Here is a 20936-nt window from a genome sequence, read left to right on the forward strand (position 1 = left end):
GAGGTGGTTTTGTGTCTCTTTGTAGCCATTCTGTGTCTCTTTTTAGTAATTTTACATTTCTTTGAGGTTGTTTTGTGTCTCTTTGTAGCCATTTTGTGTCTCTTTTTAGTCATTTTAATTCCTCTTTGTGGTTGTTTCGCCTCTTTTCAAATTTTTTATACGAAGTCCAGAGGGTCTTAACACTTTGGGCCCTGATCAAACAGAATGTTTGGTTTTGTGTTTTTAGTACAAGGTGTAGCCCACTTTTTAGTGCAGGACATGCTGAGAGGACGTGGGAAAGAAATTTGTGGAAGAAAAACAATTTATGTTTTATTAGACTTTCAAAATATTAAGCTGTAGATATACACATTTGAAATTGGGACGTTTCTTACTTTACCTATTGTGATAATTGTGTGACACAAGTCGATGGCAAAACTGTCTTGTTAAACAAACTTTTTGTCACTATAGCAACCAACTCTGCGAACTGTCGGTTACTGAACTCAGAACTGTAAGAAGTCGGGGGAGCACATTCTGTTCTAACTCCATTAAGATAAATAAACGTAGACCGTGTGACCCTGTTCCTCCCTATCACATTTCCTTTTTTCCCTTTCTGGCAGGAAATTGATTTTACTTGTGCTTCCTGTAAGCTGCATGAGGTCATGTCAAAATGGGCAAGAAAGAAGATTTGTGACCGGAGGAGGACGCAGGTTTCCTCATCCTATTACATCACTCCAAGAGCTGTTTTATGAGGAGCACGTTAACAAATCAAAGACATGTCAACATGTCAGCATCTATCCTTCATAAATCCTTGTTAATGACTCATAACCCTAGAACAACTAAATACCTTTTTGATCTAATCTAAGTCACAGCTGAAAACCCATTCCAATCACTGTTATACTTCTGAAAGGTCTACTGTCTTTGTAGCCTAATGACTTTATCCAGTGGAAGAAAAAAAAAAGTTGGTTGGCAAGACAGAAGTTAGAAAGGGTATGTAGGAAGTGGATATGAAAGTAAGATACAAAGGTTAAATATTTAAACATCCACAAAATACACATTCTACTAAAACATCAGGGCAAACCGCAACTGAAAAAAATATGATTTTGTATCAAAACCTCTCAATAAAGCCTCACAATGGAATTCATACAGGGATATTTGACTGTCTTTGAATGTGTCAACAAGCCTGTCTTATTGGTCTTATTTGTGTCTGGCACCCTCAAGTGTTCAAACCTCAAACATGACCAGAGAGTGAGCAGAGAATGCCTGGAAGTAACACGATGGGTGGATTGTTTGACCTGTCTTATGTGATCAAACTCTATTATAAAGGAGATTTTCTGAAAGGGCAACACAGTATTAGCATCAGAGGTCTTTTTAATGCCTCTTCAGGCTTTATTCCTCATTAATTACGGGCCCTTTTGGAGCATGCAGTTACAGTAACAAGTGTTTAAATAATTAAATACTGTACAGTATGAAAAGGGAAGTAAATAAAATATGCATATCATATGGCTTTACCGTGTGTGTGTGTGTGTGTGTGTGTGTGTGTGTGTGTGTGTGTGTGTGTGTGTGTGTGTGTGTGTGTGTGTGTGTGTGTGAGTGAGATCTGGGGCCATGACCTCACACTGTACGTCCTCCCTCCTCATTTCCTGCTCGCCCTCCTCTCTTTATACTTCTGTGTCGAGCGGTGTTACTATCTCTGTGGCGATCCTGAAAGAGAGCAGTGATGTCACTGTCCCGCCCCGTCAACCAACCACGGGCCTGTTGCCATGGATACCCCTGGCTGGGCAGCAACCGCTTTTCACATTATACACGAGGAGGAAGACATCTGGTTTTATGTGTTGGGTGGATGTATATGTGTGTGTGTGTTTATGTGTGCGTGTTTGTGTCTGTGTGTCTGTGTGTGTATTTAAACATGATACTGTATGTGTGTCGTCTGTGATTGGAGATATAGGTGCATTCCTTCTTCAGGAGTTTTTGCCGTACAAATCCAATGGAAGATGAAATAAAATCTGATTGGCTGATGGAAGTATAAGTGGGCGGGGCCATTGTTTTTTCCGAGCGGTCCAGGAAGGGAAGTGGCCGAATTTAAAACTATATATGGCCGTTGAACTGTTTTGGTGAACCTCCACGTGTCAATGTCCAATTATGAAGTAAGGCAGAATAAAAATAAAAAAGGTGTTGCCAATTGCAGACCATGCATGTATAAGTAGTAAATAAGCCTTTTAAAAATATAATATTAATGTAGTTGTAAGCAGATATTATTTATTAATGTACGGTCTACAACTATACTGAATCCATTAGTGGAGGCTGGTGTATAAACAGATAATCAAATACATTACAAAGTACATTATCTGTTAATTAAACTTCCAATACCTGGAAAGTCAGAGCCTATATTTCAATGTGTGTGCAGAGCTGTTGCATGTGTTTGACGATTAAAAGAGGATTTTATTTGAAACTGCCATTTCAACAAAATGGAGAAACACCTTGCATTACCGCTCGATTGTTCTTCTTAGGAGAGATTACCAATATTGACAAATAACGTACACTGATAATCCTATAAAATGTCCTTAGATCTCTTTACAGTACAACTTAATTAAACCAAGCCATGTATTAAAAGTCTATGTACTGCTCATGAATGCTAAATGGGGGAGGGTTAAAGTATAGTGATATTAAAGAAGTGGTAGTGTGGTGCTAAACGCAGCCTCTGATGTGGCTCATTTTTCCAGCGGTTCTTCTTAACACTTGCTTTTTATCCGTGTGATTACATAAAGGGTTTCAAATAAAAGCAGTGTTGACTTGTGAAGATTTATCACATGAAACACATCGACAAAGAACATCACTGGCCTTCACCTTCAACCACAACCGCATAGAAATCAATGTAGAGCTCAATGGTGGAGCTTAACAAAACACACACACACACACACACACACACACACACACACACACACACACACACACACACACACACACACACACACACACACACACACACACACACACACACACACACACACACACACACACACACACACACACACACACACACACACACACACACACACACACACACACACACACACACACACACACACACACACACACACACACACACACACACACACACACACACACAAATTATTTGCATGGGTAGAGATGCTTCTTCTGCTCCCTCCTGTTTCTGTCCTCAGTGTTGATCTGTCTTCCAGATCACAAACAGGAAGTACACTAAACCACAATGGGCGCTCATACAGCTCTTTGTTCCTTCCTACTTTTGTCATGAATGATTTACTGCCACTTGGCTAAAATTCACACACACAACTAATGATGAATTATATACGGTATGTCTTTCTATCTCTGTCCCAAGTACTCATCTGTGCTATTGTTTAAAGTTGAAAGTGTTCAATGAGGCAAATTACAGGCAGCACTGTAGATTACATGACAGGGATACTAATCTCGACAAACAAGTACTCCATTCGAAATAGCCGCAGAAGTTCTTTGACTTGCGTATAACCTAATATTTCTTGAACAACATTGAACAGATATCGGATTAATGTCACAAAATGGATATACAACTATTAATGTCAGTACTTACTGTACAAACCATACTAAAGGAGCACTTTGTTGTGTTCCACCTCTGTTATTATGTGTCATTATGCAGCTATGGTAGCACTTAACTGTGTATCTATAAAAATATCCTACTGCCCTTTAAGTGAGAGTCTTGGGAAGGTGTTAATAACACTGACTGGGTTTGAATAATAATATATACCAGCATCTGATTGATAGGAGAACTGACTTTGAGTTCTTGAGAAGCTAGGGGGTATTATACTAAAAGGCCTTTGTGTACAGTGCACTCCAAAAATGAAAGAAGCAATATTGCATTCAGGAAAAATCCCAAGCGCTGCAAAGTTAGTGGCGCGTTTCCAACACCCGGCAGTGGGGAGGGTAGGTGGTGCTAATGTGACAGAAAAACCTGCAAGAGTTGAGAATAAATGTGTACTAAGGCTAAAACAATTAAAGAAAAGAGGACTGACTAGGGATAATGAAACTTCCAATACTAAAGAATAGGGAATTAGAATAAAAACACAGCTGTCATTACCGCTTATTGCCATAGGTGCCGCCAAAGAAAAAAAAGCAGAGATTGTACGTTTAATCACTTAAAGTCCACAAAATTGTAAAAGATAGCCATCGCAGTTTCTAAGAGCTCAAGTTGAAGTCACAACATGTCTTGCTTCGTCTGACAAACAATCCAAAACCCATTGAGTTTACAATAATATGAAAACAGAAAGGGGGGAATCCCACCGAGGAGGAACTGGAACCAGAGAATGTTTAAACTGATGACTGAAGAGATTCATCCATTATGAAATGACAGCTGATACATTTATGTCAATCAAACACAAAACCTATTCATGTAAGCCCTATAACGTCACAATCATTGATCTGGCTCTAGCATTATTACACAAATAAAGTTAGCTTTCAAACTAATTAAGGTGTTTATGGATAAAGTTGACATTCATATTTGGAATGACTGAGAGTTTAATATGCTAACATTGAAGGCTGTAAAATCAACCCAAAAGGAGAGTGTGCAAGGATATAAGCCAGATCACAAACATTCCAGTGAAGAATGACAATATGTATAGACAACCTATTTAGCTTGAGAAGATTTGTTTGGACAAGAAGATGGATTCCAAGTTTATTGTAGCGTGGGTCTTTGGTTTGGATCTAAAAAGAGACAGGAGGCTGTGTTGGATCTCATTTAATCTACAGTGTAGACCTCCAATATGATTCATGGTGGTTTCAGGACCCTAAATCCAGTCTATCCTAACAGTGTCTCGGTCTGAACTATGTCACATTACACGACTAATTCTTGACGTTTTTTTTTTTTACCGCACTTGGATTCAGATGAAGTTAACATCGTTTTCTGAAATCCTGATGGGCTCAGAAATGAGGACCACGTCACACTTTTCTTAAGTTAAAACGATGTGGTTTTTCAAAAAGAAGGACACATATTCTTAGAACATTATGTAACCCGATACAGGGCATTTCAAAGCTGCAATAAGTACAGTTTGCTGTTGCCAGACTGCCGGCTGGACCTCGTGTATATTACTGGACAGACTCCATTTGTCTCTTCGCCACAGTTTGGAAGAGTGGTTTTCTGGTCTGGTAACTGATTGATAGTTAGACAAGATTAGATGAAGCTTTATTGATCTCCTCTCAAGAAATAAGGTCACAGCAGCAGCAGCAGTACTTAGCAGGGAAATTAAGATGAATGGCTCGGCTAGAAATCCTCTGTAAACAAGAACAAATTCAAACTGTGTGGGTTACTTTCTGAAGTGTTGTTCTTGAAGAGGGTTAGATATGACGATACCACTCTCAAGCCTGTTTGGTTCATTTAAAACCTTAGCTTTCAGCTGGTTAGCTTAGCAGACAAATAGAGCAGACACAGGGGGAAAAGCTAGGCTGACTCTCCAAAGTATTGCTTATTACTATTTATTGAATGTGATTTAGACCTACTAAGTTAGGTATCAAATCACACATTTCATCATTGTACAATTTAACATAGTTTAATCGCATAAAATACAACGTTTGCTGATATCAGAAAGTTGATTTTGATTACATTTGATAAAATATCAAGTGCTCCAAATAGAGTTTGATACTTGTATACTGGGTTCTGTAGGAAGAAGCTAAAGTGCCATGGGAATTTCAAAATAAATGTGTATGTTACAAATGATGATATGTGTCAATATTTTCACTTTGCATTGCTGATATTGGATTGTTGATCAGTCAATCGATGCGTTGACCCAAATCGATCGTATAGTGAAATGAAAGTGAACAAATGTGGGGCAAATAAACTAAACTTAACAGTGTGTTAACACTTAACAAATGTGCACTATAATTAATGTTACTTAAACACATAAAGACTTTTAGTAGACAGTATTGTGAAAGGGACAGACTCATCCTGCTTTCGTGTTTATAGCTTCTCCACTGGCTTTAATGTTCTGTAGCTATAGCAGGGAACGCTGTAAAAAAAAAAGCCACACTGCAGCCCTTCAATGATAGCTAGAGCTGTCTGCGCGACATAAAACGAGCAATAACCCAAAAGTAGCCTGGTGTGGGTACGTGTCGGCCCGGGTCAGTGCCACATTGTGAGAGGGCTGTATCCTTCTCTGTGTTTACTCAGACTGTCCATGTAATGATAGGGATATCTGTAAAACTACCACTGCTGCCGCCACCACACTCCCTGCTAAGTAAGCGTCTTCTCCTTCACAATGGCTGCTATTTCTTCACCGCTATGTGTGTTCCTAAAGTTGGGTTAGCTCACAGACCAGTGTGTCCAACAACTCTTTTCTCTCCTTCTCTGTCTGCGGGCTCAATAGCCTTAGGTATGTGTATGAAATAGCCTTCTCAAAGATTGCCCTGTTGGCTCCTTTTCCCTCAGTCACTTTATGTGATTTCCCCTTTAAGGAAGCACTCACAACACCACACAAAGACACAGCTGTTGTCCCGTTGTCTTTGTTTTTTATGCATTTTCCAGTATGTCCTCCAAATATGGTTAATCTGAAGGGACGCTTGTTCTTTTTCTTTTTTTTCTTTATGCATTTAAAGCACAGTAGCACAACTGTTAGTTGTTCTCAAAATGCAGAAACAGCTGTTTGTCCTCCTTCTGCCACTATGAGTTCTCCAGTGCATGAAAAAAAAGCTGTAAAAGAGCCTCTGCCTTGTCTTTGTCACTTTCCTCTATAAACATGTCCACCAGCGCATGTGTTGTTAGTCTAGATGCCATAAAAGGGGAAAGGCAAGACATTAGGCTTCTGTGTTTTTAGTAACAAGAGAGTGGAATCTATTTGAAAGGTGTTTACAGGAGGGGGTGGGTGTAGTTTTCATGGAAATCCAGGTTTATATATGATTATGGCTTTAGTCTCACCCACACACAGATAATGCAGTGTCCATATTACTATTCACCTCTGTCCCTATCAGTAAGGGTTACAGGATATTCTGGGATGGTCTCCCACAGAGTGTAAGTATAGATGCCACACCCTCTGCCTGAAATGCACACACAAGCTGTCCTGTTCATAACATCTAAATGATCAACCGTTTTCCCTCCTATTTGAAAGTTATTTATGTAAACTAGATTTGTTAAGGGTGCTTGAGTTCAGGGTTTGTGTGACTGTACACACACACACACACACACACACACACACACACACACACACACACACACACACACACACACACACACACACACACACACACACACACACACACACACACACACACACACACACACACACACACACACACACACACACACACACACACACACACACACACACACACACACACACACACACACACACACACACACACACACACACACACACACACACCTCTGAAAGCCTTGGGAAATGAATCCCAGACAGCTGAGCTCCTCTCAAAGCGATCTGAGGTCCTCGTTCACCGTGGTAATTGCTAGACAATGCTTTCTGTTACATAGCTCATGTACTATCAAGCAAGTAAACTACAGGTTATACGATCCTTGCTGAACTTGGAGTCTCCGGAGAATATGACCAAAGACACAGTGTGTGAATGTGGCAGGTTTTTCGTAAAGGTTTGTAACTGATAAGTATGCATATTTAAAGCAAAACACACAGAAATTCAAGGGACAGCTGCATCACAACGCATCTCACAACTCTGTCAAACACGCATTTTTGTCAAATAATTGGTGTTATTTGCAATTTTTATTAGTTTTACTTTTCTTGATTTGTATCTGTCTGTCTTTAAAAAGGGCCTTATTATGCTTTTTGGGGTTTTCCCTTCCCTGTAGTGTGTTATAAAGGTTTTTGTGCATGGTTGACCAATCACAACAAAGCCAGCCAGCTAACCAATCAGAGCAGACGGGATTCTGGTTTCAGACAGAGGGTGAAAAGAGGAACATAAAGATGTTTTAAACATTAAAGCATGTACTGTAAACATGTCAGAGTAGAAGAAAAAATGCAAATATGAAACTGAACATAAATGATGTCCTCTTTAAATGATTAGAGCCTCAATATAACATGTCCTCTTTAAATGAAAAGAGCATGCTTTGGCAACCCTCAGAAAAAGAGAAACCAGACGGAGAACACATGACAGCGTAGCAGAGCTAAAAGTTATCTTTGTGGTTTTAATTGCCTTTGTAAGTAATCAAAACCACAGACTGCAATATGTGCTCTTTGAAAGAGAGGACCAGACAACAAGTCCATTGAACAGCAGCTGAATGAAGTGATTCACACCAAGCAGCTCCACAATCCAAACTGTACTTTGGCCTACAAAGATCCCTCTTTGACCATTCACGGCTGTTCTGTTTTGCACCAGAGCGAATGTTATCCTGGTGTTAGTATAAAAAAACGTATGATGTTGATGTTATTCCAGCGCCGGTGATAAGCTACAGTAGCTGCTGGCTAACAGAGTCTCTTTCAGCAGAGATTTGATAGATGAGGAGGCGGAGCGTGAGCCTGACTCACTGATGCCAAATTGACCTCGAGCCTCTCCACAAGCTTCATTTTCTCAGCATTCTCTGATCAAATACAAGAACCATGAATTAGCAGATCTGCGTGTTGGCTCCTTATTAGCTTTGAACCCAAAATCCACCTTACCATCCACTACACTATTAGTCACATTTTCCGCTACTACACGCTGCATGATGCCAACAGTTCCTACTGCTTCAGGCCGTCTTCTTGCTATTTGCCAAAAACACACCAGGGAAAAGGGTTTTTTCCTTTTGCCTTTATTTCCCATGCATTTAATTAACTTTCAAAGGCGTTCTTGTCCATGCACACATTACAAAGCAAAGTCAGCATTTTTTCATGCTAGACCAACCCTCTTTCACAGTATATGCAAATGTCCCCTCTGTGGGACTAATAAAGGTATTCTGATTCTGAATACAAGGTAATCTCAAGGTAATTTCAGTCCTGTTGAAAATGATGCACGCAAGTAATCCCCCAGTCCAGCAGAGAGCACGTATGATGCCCTTTCATTTAATTTAGCTTACAGGATTCACTGTTAATTGATCACTTAAAGGTGGGGTAGGTCATTTTGGAGAAACAAGCTCGAGTGCGCTAGAATTTGAAAATACACAGCCGGAACAAATCTGCGACTTCCTTACAGAGCCCCTCCTCCAACACACACGAACGCGCACATGACCAATGAGGGCACGAGATAAGTTTGTGCACAGATGGAAGGCTGACAGGCAGGTAGGCCATCCAGTTATTTTAGCCGGGCTCAGATGATTGGTCGTGCTTTTTACAGTACTACGGCTTCCACAGATGACATTTTTTAATGGATTTTTTGTCAAAGCACTTCAGATATTCATTGCTATCGGGATGTTAAGAGCATTCCGTGGAATATAACAAAAAGTGTATCTCGAGCCGGTTTCTCAAACTTACCTACCCCACCTTTAAGCAAAAATAACATCTTCTTCTAAAAGACTAAAGCAAAACCTCCAGTTGTTCTCAAAGAAGACAAGAGGCAGCTCTGCCCAATTCTCACACCCTTCAAAAGAACACTCATAGCCAAGTATACAAAGCAAGGTTGGCACACTGCCTGGCACTTTATTCAAAGCAATGATGATCTCATGCCTGACTTCATTGGGGAATCAGTGACTTATCTCACAGCAATGCTTGACAGTAATCAGGAAGCTCCTCCTAGGGACACAAATGCAGGAAGTGCCCACAGAATCAAATGTTCCCACCTTTTCCAACCTTCTCAATGCCCACTCTCTTCCTTTGCCTATAATCCCCTCACTTGTTTCAGCCTCTAAAGTCATTCATTCTTCATTCCTTTTCAGCTCTCGACTCGTCGTGTCTGTTTTTGGAGAGGATGCATGTGTGTACAGTAGCTTGCGGTGTTTGTTTTCACACCAATGCATAAGAGAAATATAGATTTTGCTCTAAGGTTACAGAATTCCAGAGCGGCCCTGCAGAATCCCACACCTTCAATACTTCTCCAGTTACAGTGTGTGTATTGTAACCACTCTACACTATAATTGTGGTCGTGTGGAGCCAAATATATTTACATGTCATCCAGAATTAGAGCTCTGTCAAAGGACTCTTATTTGGGGCTTCAAATATGGCTGATGTCTTTTAAGCACGCTATTGTTGACTCTGTTGGTGTATAGCAGTGACCAACACCCGGCGCCCGCCAGACATTCTCATCCGGCCCGCCAGGCGAGGGTGACTGTGGCGTGATATGATGACGCCTGAGATTGTACTCTTTTGCAACAGCGAGCGTTTCATTGCAGATAAGGCAAACAGGTGTAGCCTTATTGAACGATGGTATGTTGAACGCGTATTTATCCGTCCATTCCTCATTAGAACTGCGGTTTTCCACGTCAACTTTACGCTTGAGGTTCTTTGACAGTGACATTTTTGCGTGCCTGGCAATCAATTTTTTTATATCCTGCAACCATTTCCCACCAATCAGGACACAGTATTAAACAAAAGTTGATTCCTTTCCCTGCCAATCAGGACTGCTTTCAGTTGTGTTACCCCGGATACAGGCTTACAAAAAGTGAACATATTAATCAATTATATATATATATATAAAAATATATATAATTTATTAGGATTTTGTTGGAGAAAATACTGTTGTCTCCTCTTTGGGTTTGTTTCAATGCACTGATATCATGTGTGATTCTGAACTGTGTACGACCTTTCATTTCAGGTTGTTGATCTTTATGAGGAGACAGATACATATTTGTTGTCTCCTACATATCTCATTTCTATGAGGCGTGAAGGAAGTCCAGAAGACGTCATAGACGACCCATCGCAGATGACCCGGCGCTTTTCCGACACCCGTGGCTGATATTAACGCCACCTCGATTTACGACTTTGTTGCTATCTCCTGTATTTTGGATTATTTAAGCCTGATGTTTTTTCCTGCTCCGTTGAGCAACATGTGTGAGTCAAACCATATCCTTTGTATGTGATTTAAATCTGCTCCTCCTTGCAAGAATAAATGAGTACCTGATTATTGATTCTCAACCTGGTGTCGAGTGATATTTTCCTAACAGATTTAAATGGTATATATAAATCTGTGTGCTATCTGGTGTCCAATGTATATTCTATATCTTGTATATTGACTGAAAAACAGCTGAGGGCCTCTTCCATTTTGTTTCTGAAGCATTGCTTTTTAGTATTCCCCATTTGGACCATGTGGAGAGGATGTAAAAAATCTTTGCCAGATCTGACGACTCCATTTGAGACTGAAGGGAAAGCCAAACAGCTGACATGATTGGTATGTTAGAAAACATTTGAACTACAACGTGCTGGATAATAAAGCAGATGTGTGGTAACATAAACATATGTGAAGATAGCATGAAGACTAAACAAATCCAAATCCAAGTGTCGTTGTGGGGTTCATTAGCGTACCTGTGTATAATGTTCTCCAGCCTCTTTCCTTGTTCTTCGTCCTGTTCCAGCTGTTTCCGCCGTCCCTCCTCTTGCTCCGCACCCATTCCCTGGAGGAGCCATCGCTCACGCGTGGATTTGGACTGAGGAGAGAACAGAGAAACGTTAGGGGATGTTACATTTTATGGAAGAACAATTTCATGCTCCATCTCGGTGACATTAAACAAGGACTTTGGGATCAAGTTCTATGCCGACGATATGCAACTCTACCTGCCTATAAAAAGACAAAAAACAGCATAAAACAATTCATAATTGACAAAGTTATTATATTGGAAGTTCTCCTTTGGTAACCGTTTATGAAAGGAACTTCTTTAACTACGACTCGACTCCAACAGACTGTACAGATCTACAGCAACACATTAACACTCTTCAAATAGCCTGTCTCTTGTAGCCTGTTTGTGATATTCTCAGGTATATTTAAAAACCACAGGACATCCATTATGGAAAGTAACTTGTGAAAGATTTTAGATGCCAAGCAGAGCTACAGAAAATAAACAAACACGTAGGCCCACACAGTTTTTACATAACACAGACTCAGCTGTTACTCACAGGAGAAAACCCTTTGTTAAATTACACCATGTGTACACAGTATTATATTATAGCCATTTGTTTTAAACATACACCCTAACATAAGCCAATGTTTATGCTGTTGTCCTACAATATGCAATATCCCCAAATAGGCGGTTTTCATCTGCTTAAACTACTCCTTGTATTGATGATAATAAGCCAGAGAAACCTACACCTGTTCTGTGCAAATGGTCTGCAAAGACTAAAATCCCAAAGTCATAAGCAGTATCTCTCCCACACCTGCTTGAAAACGCCAAGATTGTAGTCCTTTGTTTATTTCCATAACATATTGACATCACTATGCAACACTTGCGCTTCTATTGGCTTGCCCCCCAACACTGGTATGGGTAAATGTCACAGTAGAAGAACAAAATACAAATATGAATCTGAAAATGAGCATAATGGCACAAATAGTACTTTAATGATTACAGTTTGGATCATGCCCTACTGAATTGCAGTATGTGACTACTCCATGGTGCATTAAAACTATAAAGAAAGATCATCCCATCACACTGGTGTTTCTGCTATTCTTTAACGATTTAAAGATGAAAGCCAGAGTCGTGTGTTTGTGTATTTAATGTCTTGTCATTGTCTGGTACTCTGTTTTGTTACCACAACAGAGTTGAGCGGGAACACTTAGCTTCACCTTTGGCTGGTTCTGTCAAACTGTTGCTTGGCTCTAGGCTGTAGATTTGACAGTTAACAGTACACACACACACACACGCACTGACAAACCCCACACAATGGGCCCTGCGGAAATTATTCCAAAGCATTTTACCACCTGCTGTCAGAATATGGCAGCTGGGCTATTTGTTTGTGTGTGTGTGTGTGTGTGTGTGTGTGTGTGTGTGTGTGTGTGTGTGTGTGTGTGTGTGTGTGTGTGTGTGTGTGTGTGTGTGTGTGTGTGTGTGTGTGTGTGTGTGTGTGTGTGTGTGTGTGTGTGTGTGTGTGTGTGTGTGTGGCTGCGGCACACCAAGATAGCCAGGCTCAACTGACATAGATCATTTTCATTACGAAGCCAGAGTTGTAATCCAGAAATATCTTGAATTTTGATTGAATCTCAAGTTGCATGACCTGTTTGCCAACTAGACTGAATGAATGTGATTCTGCTTAATACCACAGGCAAGGAGGTCATGTTTTGTGTGTGTTTGTCTCTTTGAAATCAGGATTAATGAAGAATTACTGGCCTGGTATTCGTGACATTTGGTGGAAGTGTGTAGCAGTGGTCAAGGAAGAACCAACTATATTTTGGAGCGAATCCAAACAATGGGGCGGATACACCAACATTTTTTACTTTTGTTACCATTACCAGATAGTTCGTAGCCTTAGGTCTGTACTCTGTGAGTGCACTTCTGCTTCGGTATATAAGACAAAATAGGAAGCTTACAGTAGCTGACCTTGACCTTTGACCTCACTGTGGAATTAAATCCATAAAGTTCTACAGTAAAAAGAAGCAACACTGCATTAGGGCCATTTCAGTAGTCAACAAAACAGTGTTAGATAATGTTTTGTATAATAACCGACCAGTGGTTTCCTCTGAGAACCAGCCTGCTCTCTGCTCTCTCTCACGCTGTTTAAAATATTTTTTCCATTTCCTGTTGAGCCTTTGACGCACAACCCCTCTGAGCTGGACTCTTAAAAATAAATGTGGGCTTTTTAGAACAACTTTACTATTTATTAGAAAATAAAATATCAAGACGCAGTTTCTAAATGTATAAATGCAAGAGGCAAAATCAACCATATTCTGATTAGACCAGGCTTCAACAGAACATGCTGGGTGAGGTTACTCTGATGATTACATAGTTCCAGACTCAGATGAACGCCTCCAGTCTGAGAGGCTTGAATCGTACAGCCAAGAGGTTCTTATCAAATCTCTGGGCTCCAGTCTCCATTTCCTCTCCCATGCCACCACGTCTCTGGAGAGCGGACTACAAAGCCTGCCTCATGCCGCCGGGCTGTGCGGCACTCAGAGGTAATGGCCATTAAATGGTACTGTGTGACCAGAGGCTGATTACATCTGGAGTTTAGGCCTGCTGCTGCTGTATGCAAGACAAACCAAACAGAGTAGAACACTGGCTCTGGATGTATTCTCTGTCTAGCTTAGGGGAAGACAGGGCAAAGCACTGGTGTATTTGGGTTGGGGCAGATGTAGATTATATGTCTTATTTTCGTAAAATAATCCCTCGGGATCTAGGAAGAGGTGCAAACGGAATATTTACAAGACACAGTTTATCTAAGTATTTACTCTACATGATAAAGGCTTAACATCTCCAAAATAGTAACAAAAATAGGCTTAAAAAAGCAATAATTTAGACACATTTGTATCTACTTTATATTGGCTCTCTTATGATCAGTTAGTAAACATGTTACATGTAATTTGTGTTGACTTCCCTGGTGGTCTGTGTAATGCAGCAACACACGCTAGTGGTCTAAAGTGTAGTTACTGCAGTGGTTTGAGATGTCTGCAGTTAACGTCATGTGTAATTTGTTCTAATTATTACTTTGCATTCAGAACAACCCACATCCTTGGAAAAAATAAAGAAATGCATCAGTATTCAATTCAAGAAGCAAAAATGGAAATGGAAAAGTCACATGTATCATGCTTAATAACAATGATATCATTTTTATTTTCTTGCCAATGATGAACTCACGTTTCCGGCAGTGTTGTGTCTGCTACAGTGGATTCAAAGTATGTTTCGCAGCTGGGCTCACACTGTAGAAATCCACACTGAAAACCATGATCAAACCCAGGTGCTACAGCTTAACGCTCATAAATGGTTGTACGTCAAACACACACTGCGATCATGGCTTTAATCAATGTTTCTGCTTTGTCCATATTTCCACAAGTGGGTGTTAAAAGCTGGAAAGCGCAGACTTGTAGGAATCAAACTAATTTAATACAGGAGTCATTGTTGCCAAGTGTGTTTAAAGGCTCTAATTAGAGAATGGAATGTATTTTACTGCAAATATCGAAGCTGGCTACCATAGATATTTGTAGTATAATTGGGTAACCACAGCCACTTCCACACCCACGGTGCATCCGTGCAGCAATGTGGTCCACGAGTGATCAAAATGAAGGATGTTTGTGTCTCGATTTGAGAGGTCATGTGTTTTTCTGAACTCATGTGAGGTCAAGGGACTAATTCTTCATTGGTTGAAAGGTTCAAGAACTCTAGGGGAATTACAGATGTTTCAAAGCTGCTAATTTTTCCGAGCTCACAATTCAGTCAGCAGTTTGTGTCTCCACCGCTTACTATTAGAACCATGTTTACTTGAAAAACGCCATCTTGGCTTACCAGTAGCAGCTGGCAGTAATTATTAGGGGAATATGTTTATGTGTGTTGGGATTTGAGTGTTTTTCTTGAAAGAAGAAAACAGCCAAGGATAAAGTCTAACAAGGCTGCAGGGGCCAGGGGCGCTGAGATGTGGATGTTCGGATGGAATGAACAGCAACCTGTCAGCCAGAAACTGACTAACACATTTACCCCTGCACGCAAGTGATTAAACACACATGCATGTACGTTTAAAAGCCGCATGCAGGAATATAACCAAACTGTAAAGGTGCATGATGTATCTAGAGCTCACTGTGTCCCTTTAACTGACGTTTGGGGTCAAGGCGAGCACTATATCCTCAGAAAAAAAGGAACAGGGATTGAGCAGATTAAGAAAGATAAATGGCTGTCACACACACACATCTGTAAAGCTCTTTCGTGAGCACTTTTGTTGACTCTATTCATCCACTGAGGTCTAACCCTATCATGAAGCTTTTGCCTTGACCTCTACACTGACCTCATTGTAAGCCATAAACTCAATATTTGACCTTAAACTAACGGTTACCTCAGGTTGTAAGCAATGCTTCATCTCTTACCTCACACATACAGTAGCCTTGACTTCTGCAATTGTCAGTTCAGTTGTAGAATTAAAGGCAAATATGTATTCACATATTCAGGCTATGAATATACAGATGTTAATGACACAACTAAACAGAGTCCAGAAGTACATTGCAATGCAGACATTTTGCTTATAACCCAGCATAGGAGCTATTATTTGTTATGTTATCTTTGCATAATCGTAACACCGTAACATAAGACATATTTTGCTGATATTCAAGTTCATATTTGTATTTGAGACATGTTTACATGCTTTAAATGTTCAGTACCTCTTTTCACCCTCTGTCTGTAACCAGGGCCCAGTCTTCTCTGATTGGTTTGCTGGCCGGCTCTGTTGTTATTTGTCAACTGCTTAGAAATGTCCCGCCCCTCAGCCAAGTAAAATGTGTTAGAGCGCTAGCCAATAGAATCGCGAGTGTTACATGGTGATGTCATTATGTTACAGAAGTGAACAAAGATGTCCAATCGAGACAGGGAACTTCGGGATTTTAGCATTTACAGACCATTGCACAAAAGCCTATACAACACACTACAGGAAAGGGAGAACCCCCAAAGTATAATAAGGTCTCTTAATGCACTACAGACTGGATGCAATTTCACCAGCCCCCCCGAGTTATACTGTAAACCCCCAGGTTGTTGGTCATAGTCATTGTGCAAATCCAAGTTTAACCGTAACCTTCTAAATCCTCCAGCTAATGACAAAATGCAACCAACCTTGAGATGCTGTAGTTGTAGCACCAGGCCATCCAGCTGGCCTCTTTTCTCTTCGATCTCAGTTTGACGTTTTCGCTTCTCCTGCGAGACAAAAAAACAGAAGAGAGAAAAATCAAATCACCAATCAGATATACACAGTCATATCTGTTTTTAATTGGCGGGCAGTGAAAAGAAAAAATGGTAGAAGTGTGGAAGTGGTGTAGTAGTTGTGCACTAATGCATGCTTGTGTATTGATTGAATGTTTTGATGTAATCGGCAAGACGATATCCCAATGGGCCAATTAGGGTTCTCATGTATTCAATTTAAAGATGAGTAGGCTTTTTATACGGTATACTGTTTAACTCAACTAACACTTACAGTCTTGTTTAGTCTACTGAGTGGATTACATCACAGAAGCTAGGTTCAAGTTTCATTTCTCCAATACGGACAATAATATCTCTAAGTAGGCTTTAACTAAGAAGGGTATCCTAATTAAGAATTTGGATCTGAAAGGACGTATAATGATCAGCAAATCCTCACTGGACTGACTCCATCTCTAGCGTTCTGTACCACGAGACCGGCAGGAAAATGACACCCAGGAACAAAATGAAGTATTAGAGGGGTCAGAAGTCAGGGCTTATGGAGGGTCAGGGGCCACAGGCTATCTAAAGAGGATGGATTAGGCCTTGAAACCTCTAAATAGAGTGAAGGTTAGATTTGAGGTGGGGGAGAACAAGCCTTAACTTCATGTGAAGATGAATGAGACTGATGTTTGGAGGTCGGGTTGGACGCATGGTGATTGGGAGCTTTCAAATACAGAGAAATCCTGAACACACTGAGGCAATGTGGAGTCACTATCTTTGGATTTACGCTAACGGAAATGCATGGGAATATAAACAAAGCAGATCCCAGTGCAACCATGGTAGGGTCTGAAGGGCATGGGACACAGTAGATGTGTGTGTGTGGCTCTCTCTCTCAGTGGGAGCAGAATCAGTATTTCTGGGCCATTTCCTGTTGGCTAAGAATAACCATCAGGGAAAACCCCAAAATGTGACTTAACGTTAGACCACCTCTCGAAAAAGAGTAAAACTAACTGAGTGAAGGAAAATAGAGAATAACGAACATAAGGACATAGCTGAACAAAATGGCAGTGAAGAAACATAGGTCAGAACAAGACAGAATGGAACTGATTGATCAGAAATAGGAGGACATTTAACCAAATAATGCTAGGAACAAAAAACTGAAAACATTGTCTGTTATTCCCACCCTCTACATGATATTCCGGCTGGTTTTGGGTGTGCAAATAACGACTTTAGTAGGCCATAGTCGCGAAAGGAGGAAGCTGGGTTAATAAATTGGGCATAAAAAGCATCAGATATGAAACCAGAGATTGTTCTTTGAAGCTCTACTCACACAAACAATTTAGAATGACAATCGTTCTCTAACTGTAATCTAGTAGACCTAAACTTAACCAATGGCAGTGTTCACGAATCAGCAAATCAGTCATCATCTTTTTTGTAATGTTCACATTGGGTGGTCTTTAATAGCCTTTAACACAGATAGTAGATAGGAAATGAGGGAACGAGTCAGGCTGGGTTATCAGGACGTGATAGACATTGAATTAATCTCTTAAATAACCCATACCTTAGAATACCTCTCTTTTATCATTACAGTTAGAAGATTACTTTTTTCGTGGCACTAAATGATAATGTTGTTCGTAAATCATTTTAAAGCGTTTTTTCGGAATAAATATACTCAACTTTTTGATGCATATAGGAACACAGTGTTAATACATTCAAACAGATCTGACCCTTCTTTGTTAATCAGAAACAAAGGATCCCAATGGACGAGAAAAAAGGGACTGCAGATGTGTGCTACAACATGCTTCTCACTGCTAAGCGAAGTGTTTTTAAAAAGCAGCTGCTGCTGTTACAGTCCAAGGTTTCGGGGATTACCATAAAGCATAGTTATTGGAGCAAGTCTACCACAGACCTAAAAAAACCGAAATGAAGTAAAACAACTTGACTGTATCAGTTTTGCTCGAAGAAAACATTACAAAGGCGCATACATGCTGTAAAAACATCTGCACCAAAACTGAGGTCATCTCTCTCCGACACACACACACACACACACACACACACACACACACACACACACACACACACACACACACACACACACACACACACACACACACACACACACACACACACACACACACACACACACACACACACACACACACACACACACACACACACACACACACACACACACACACACACACACACACACACACACACACACACACACACCAGCCGTTCCCATGGCTTGTAAAGTACAGTCAGAGGAATGGTCACCAGATGTCAAGGACTGTCAAGGACATGTGGTCCAGTAATGGGCAAAACACACAAATGCGCGCAAATACAAATCCACAGATACACACAAAAGCAAATACAGTCACGAATAAGTAAACTGATAGTAGACACTAATATATTCTCACAACCAAAGAGCCTTCAGGCAAGCTGTGTAGAAGGACAATTCCCATCCACAGCAATGGCCTGCTTAAAACACAGTGTTGTATAATAAATACATTAGTGGTTGCTAAACTGTCCTAAAGGGCCTTTGAGACTTACAGCTCTGCAGCAAAAAATACAGGCTCCTTATTCATTTCATGAAGCGACGCAGTAGGGGTGCCCACTGCAGAGGGATGTGGAGAAGGAAAAAAATAAACAAAAGGAGAGTAGTCCTGTACAAAAAATGCTGACAATGGTTCTACTATTTATGCTGTGCAATGCAACATAATCTTTCCATAGAAACTACTCCAACCAATCAAATATATCCAAGTTAACATACAGTACAGGTAGTGTGGCAAACTTTGGAGTGTACTTTTTATGAAATGTAATGGAAATTACATTTGATCACTGTGAAAACGGTCCTGCCTCAAAATTAAGACTAATTGAGAATCTGTGGGAAACATAACCATTGGATTTGGCTGAAGTACCTACTACCGGTCAGGGCGTCTGGAAAAAAAATCCTGCTTACTTGTACTATACTACTGCTTGTACCGTTGTTCAAAAGCAGCGTCAGCGTTTTTCCTAATGGTATTCCCTCCTGAAATTCCCCCAAGTAATTTCAAGAAAGTAACCCAGAAATTGACTCTGGTATGATACAAATATTGCAAACTCCTCCAAATTAATCAGAATTTCTAACAGTGCGTCTTGTAAATATTTAATGAACACAAATACTTCTGAATGTTGGCTTGAATTGGGTTTGATTGCCATTTACAGAGCTCCTATGAAAAAGTGTTTGATCAGTTCATGAGGCAAGCTACTAGAAAAACAAGAATTCATTAGCTGGAGGGATCGTCACTGTCTGCTCGAACAAGACTAAAAGCCGTGTTTGCAACCGAAACTGCTAAGTTAATAAAAAGATGAAAGCCTTGTTGAGCTGAATTGGCAGCAGTAGGACCCTGCTCTGTTTACTGTATTTCCCCCCAGAGAATACATCCTCCTCCTCAGGAAAATATGTGGACATTCTTGACGACACACTCATGACTTCCCACACACTGACTCACTGAGTCTTTGGCCCCACTTGGCCTGCTGCTTATACAGAGGATATCACTTTCCCCACTACCGCTGATACAGTCCAAAAAGTTGGACACTAACACATCATTCCGTGTTCAATATTTTAAATGGCTAAGCTCCATTGGAGATCTTCACTGTGTCTCACATTGGCGTTGGGTTATTTGGTTTCGTAAGCCAACCACAAGTCACATGGACGTCACAGAATTTAGTAAGCTCTTGTTCTACAGAGGTAAACATTTTGGTAAGGGAGAAGGGGTCAAAACTTTAAGTATCCACTTACAGTTTCTATGAAATGAAGTTCAGCACAATGGCTTTTCACTCTTCCGTAGTAACAGCAAAGACCAAAACTAAGAGGCTAAAAGTCAGGGTCTGATGTCCCTTTTAAACCTAACCCCTTGTTTTTAGGTGGTTACTTCACGAGTAGTTTTGTAAAATGTTCTCAGCCCGAACAAATTCTTCAAAAGTACTCTTTGGAAGAAGACCAAAACTCATATTTTCATGCTCAGTTCTGGCATGGACAAAAAGACGGTACTAGACTTACAAGAAGAAGGTGATCTGAGTTTCAAAGAATGTAAAATGGCCTTATTCACTGGACAATATAAAACCGAATACGGAAAGACACAAAGGACAATCCAGACATGACTGGTATTAATGTAGCCCTATAAATTCTTGAAATGAATCCTGACTCAGAGCGGGATTTACAGTCCTTTCACAGGACTTTTAAGTGGGACATAATGGTAGTACACAGAGGGACGTTTAAAAGGCTAAACCAACAGAACACCAG

The 20936-nt window shown here is 40.4% G+C and overlaps 1 protein-coding gene across 3 annotated transcripts in view; it reads right to left on the reverse strand.

Annotated features, from left to right (window-relative positions):
* The window catches only part of palm2akap2 (PALM2 and AKAP2 fusion), an 81227-nt gene that overhangs the window by 44141 nt on the left and 16150 nt on the right, over window positions 1-20936 (reverse strand). For all 3 annotated transcript variants that reach the window (XM_079660768.1, XM_079660769.1, XM_079660770.1), the window contains exons 3-4: window positions 16586-16666; window positions 11376-11497 (exon numbers count right to left, since the gene is read on the reverse strand). In XM_079660768.1, the coding sequence (XP_079516894.1) occupies window positions 11376-11497; window positions 16586-16666 (203 nt within the window). The remainder of the gene's footprint in view (window positions 1-11375; window positions 11498-16585; window positions 16667-20936) is intronic.

This window comes from Notothenia rossii (assembly GCF_949606895.1).
Source record: "Notothenia rossii genome assembly, chromosome: 11".
In the NCBI taxonomy this organism is placed as follows: Eukaryota; Metazoa; Chordata; class Actinopteri; order Perciformes; family Nototheniidae; genus Notothenia; species Notothenia rossii.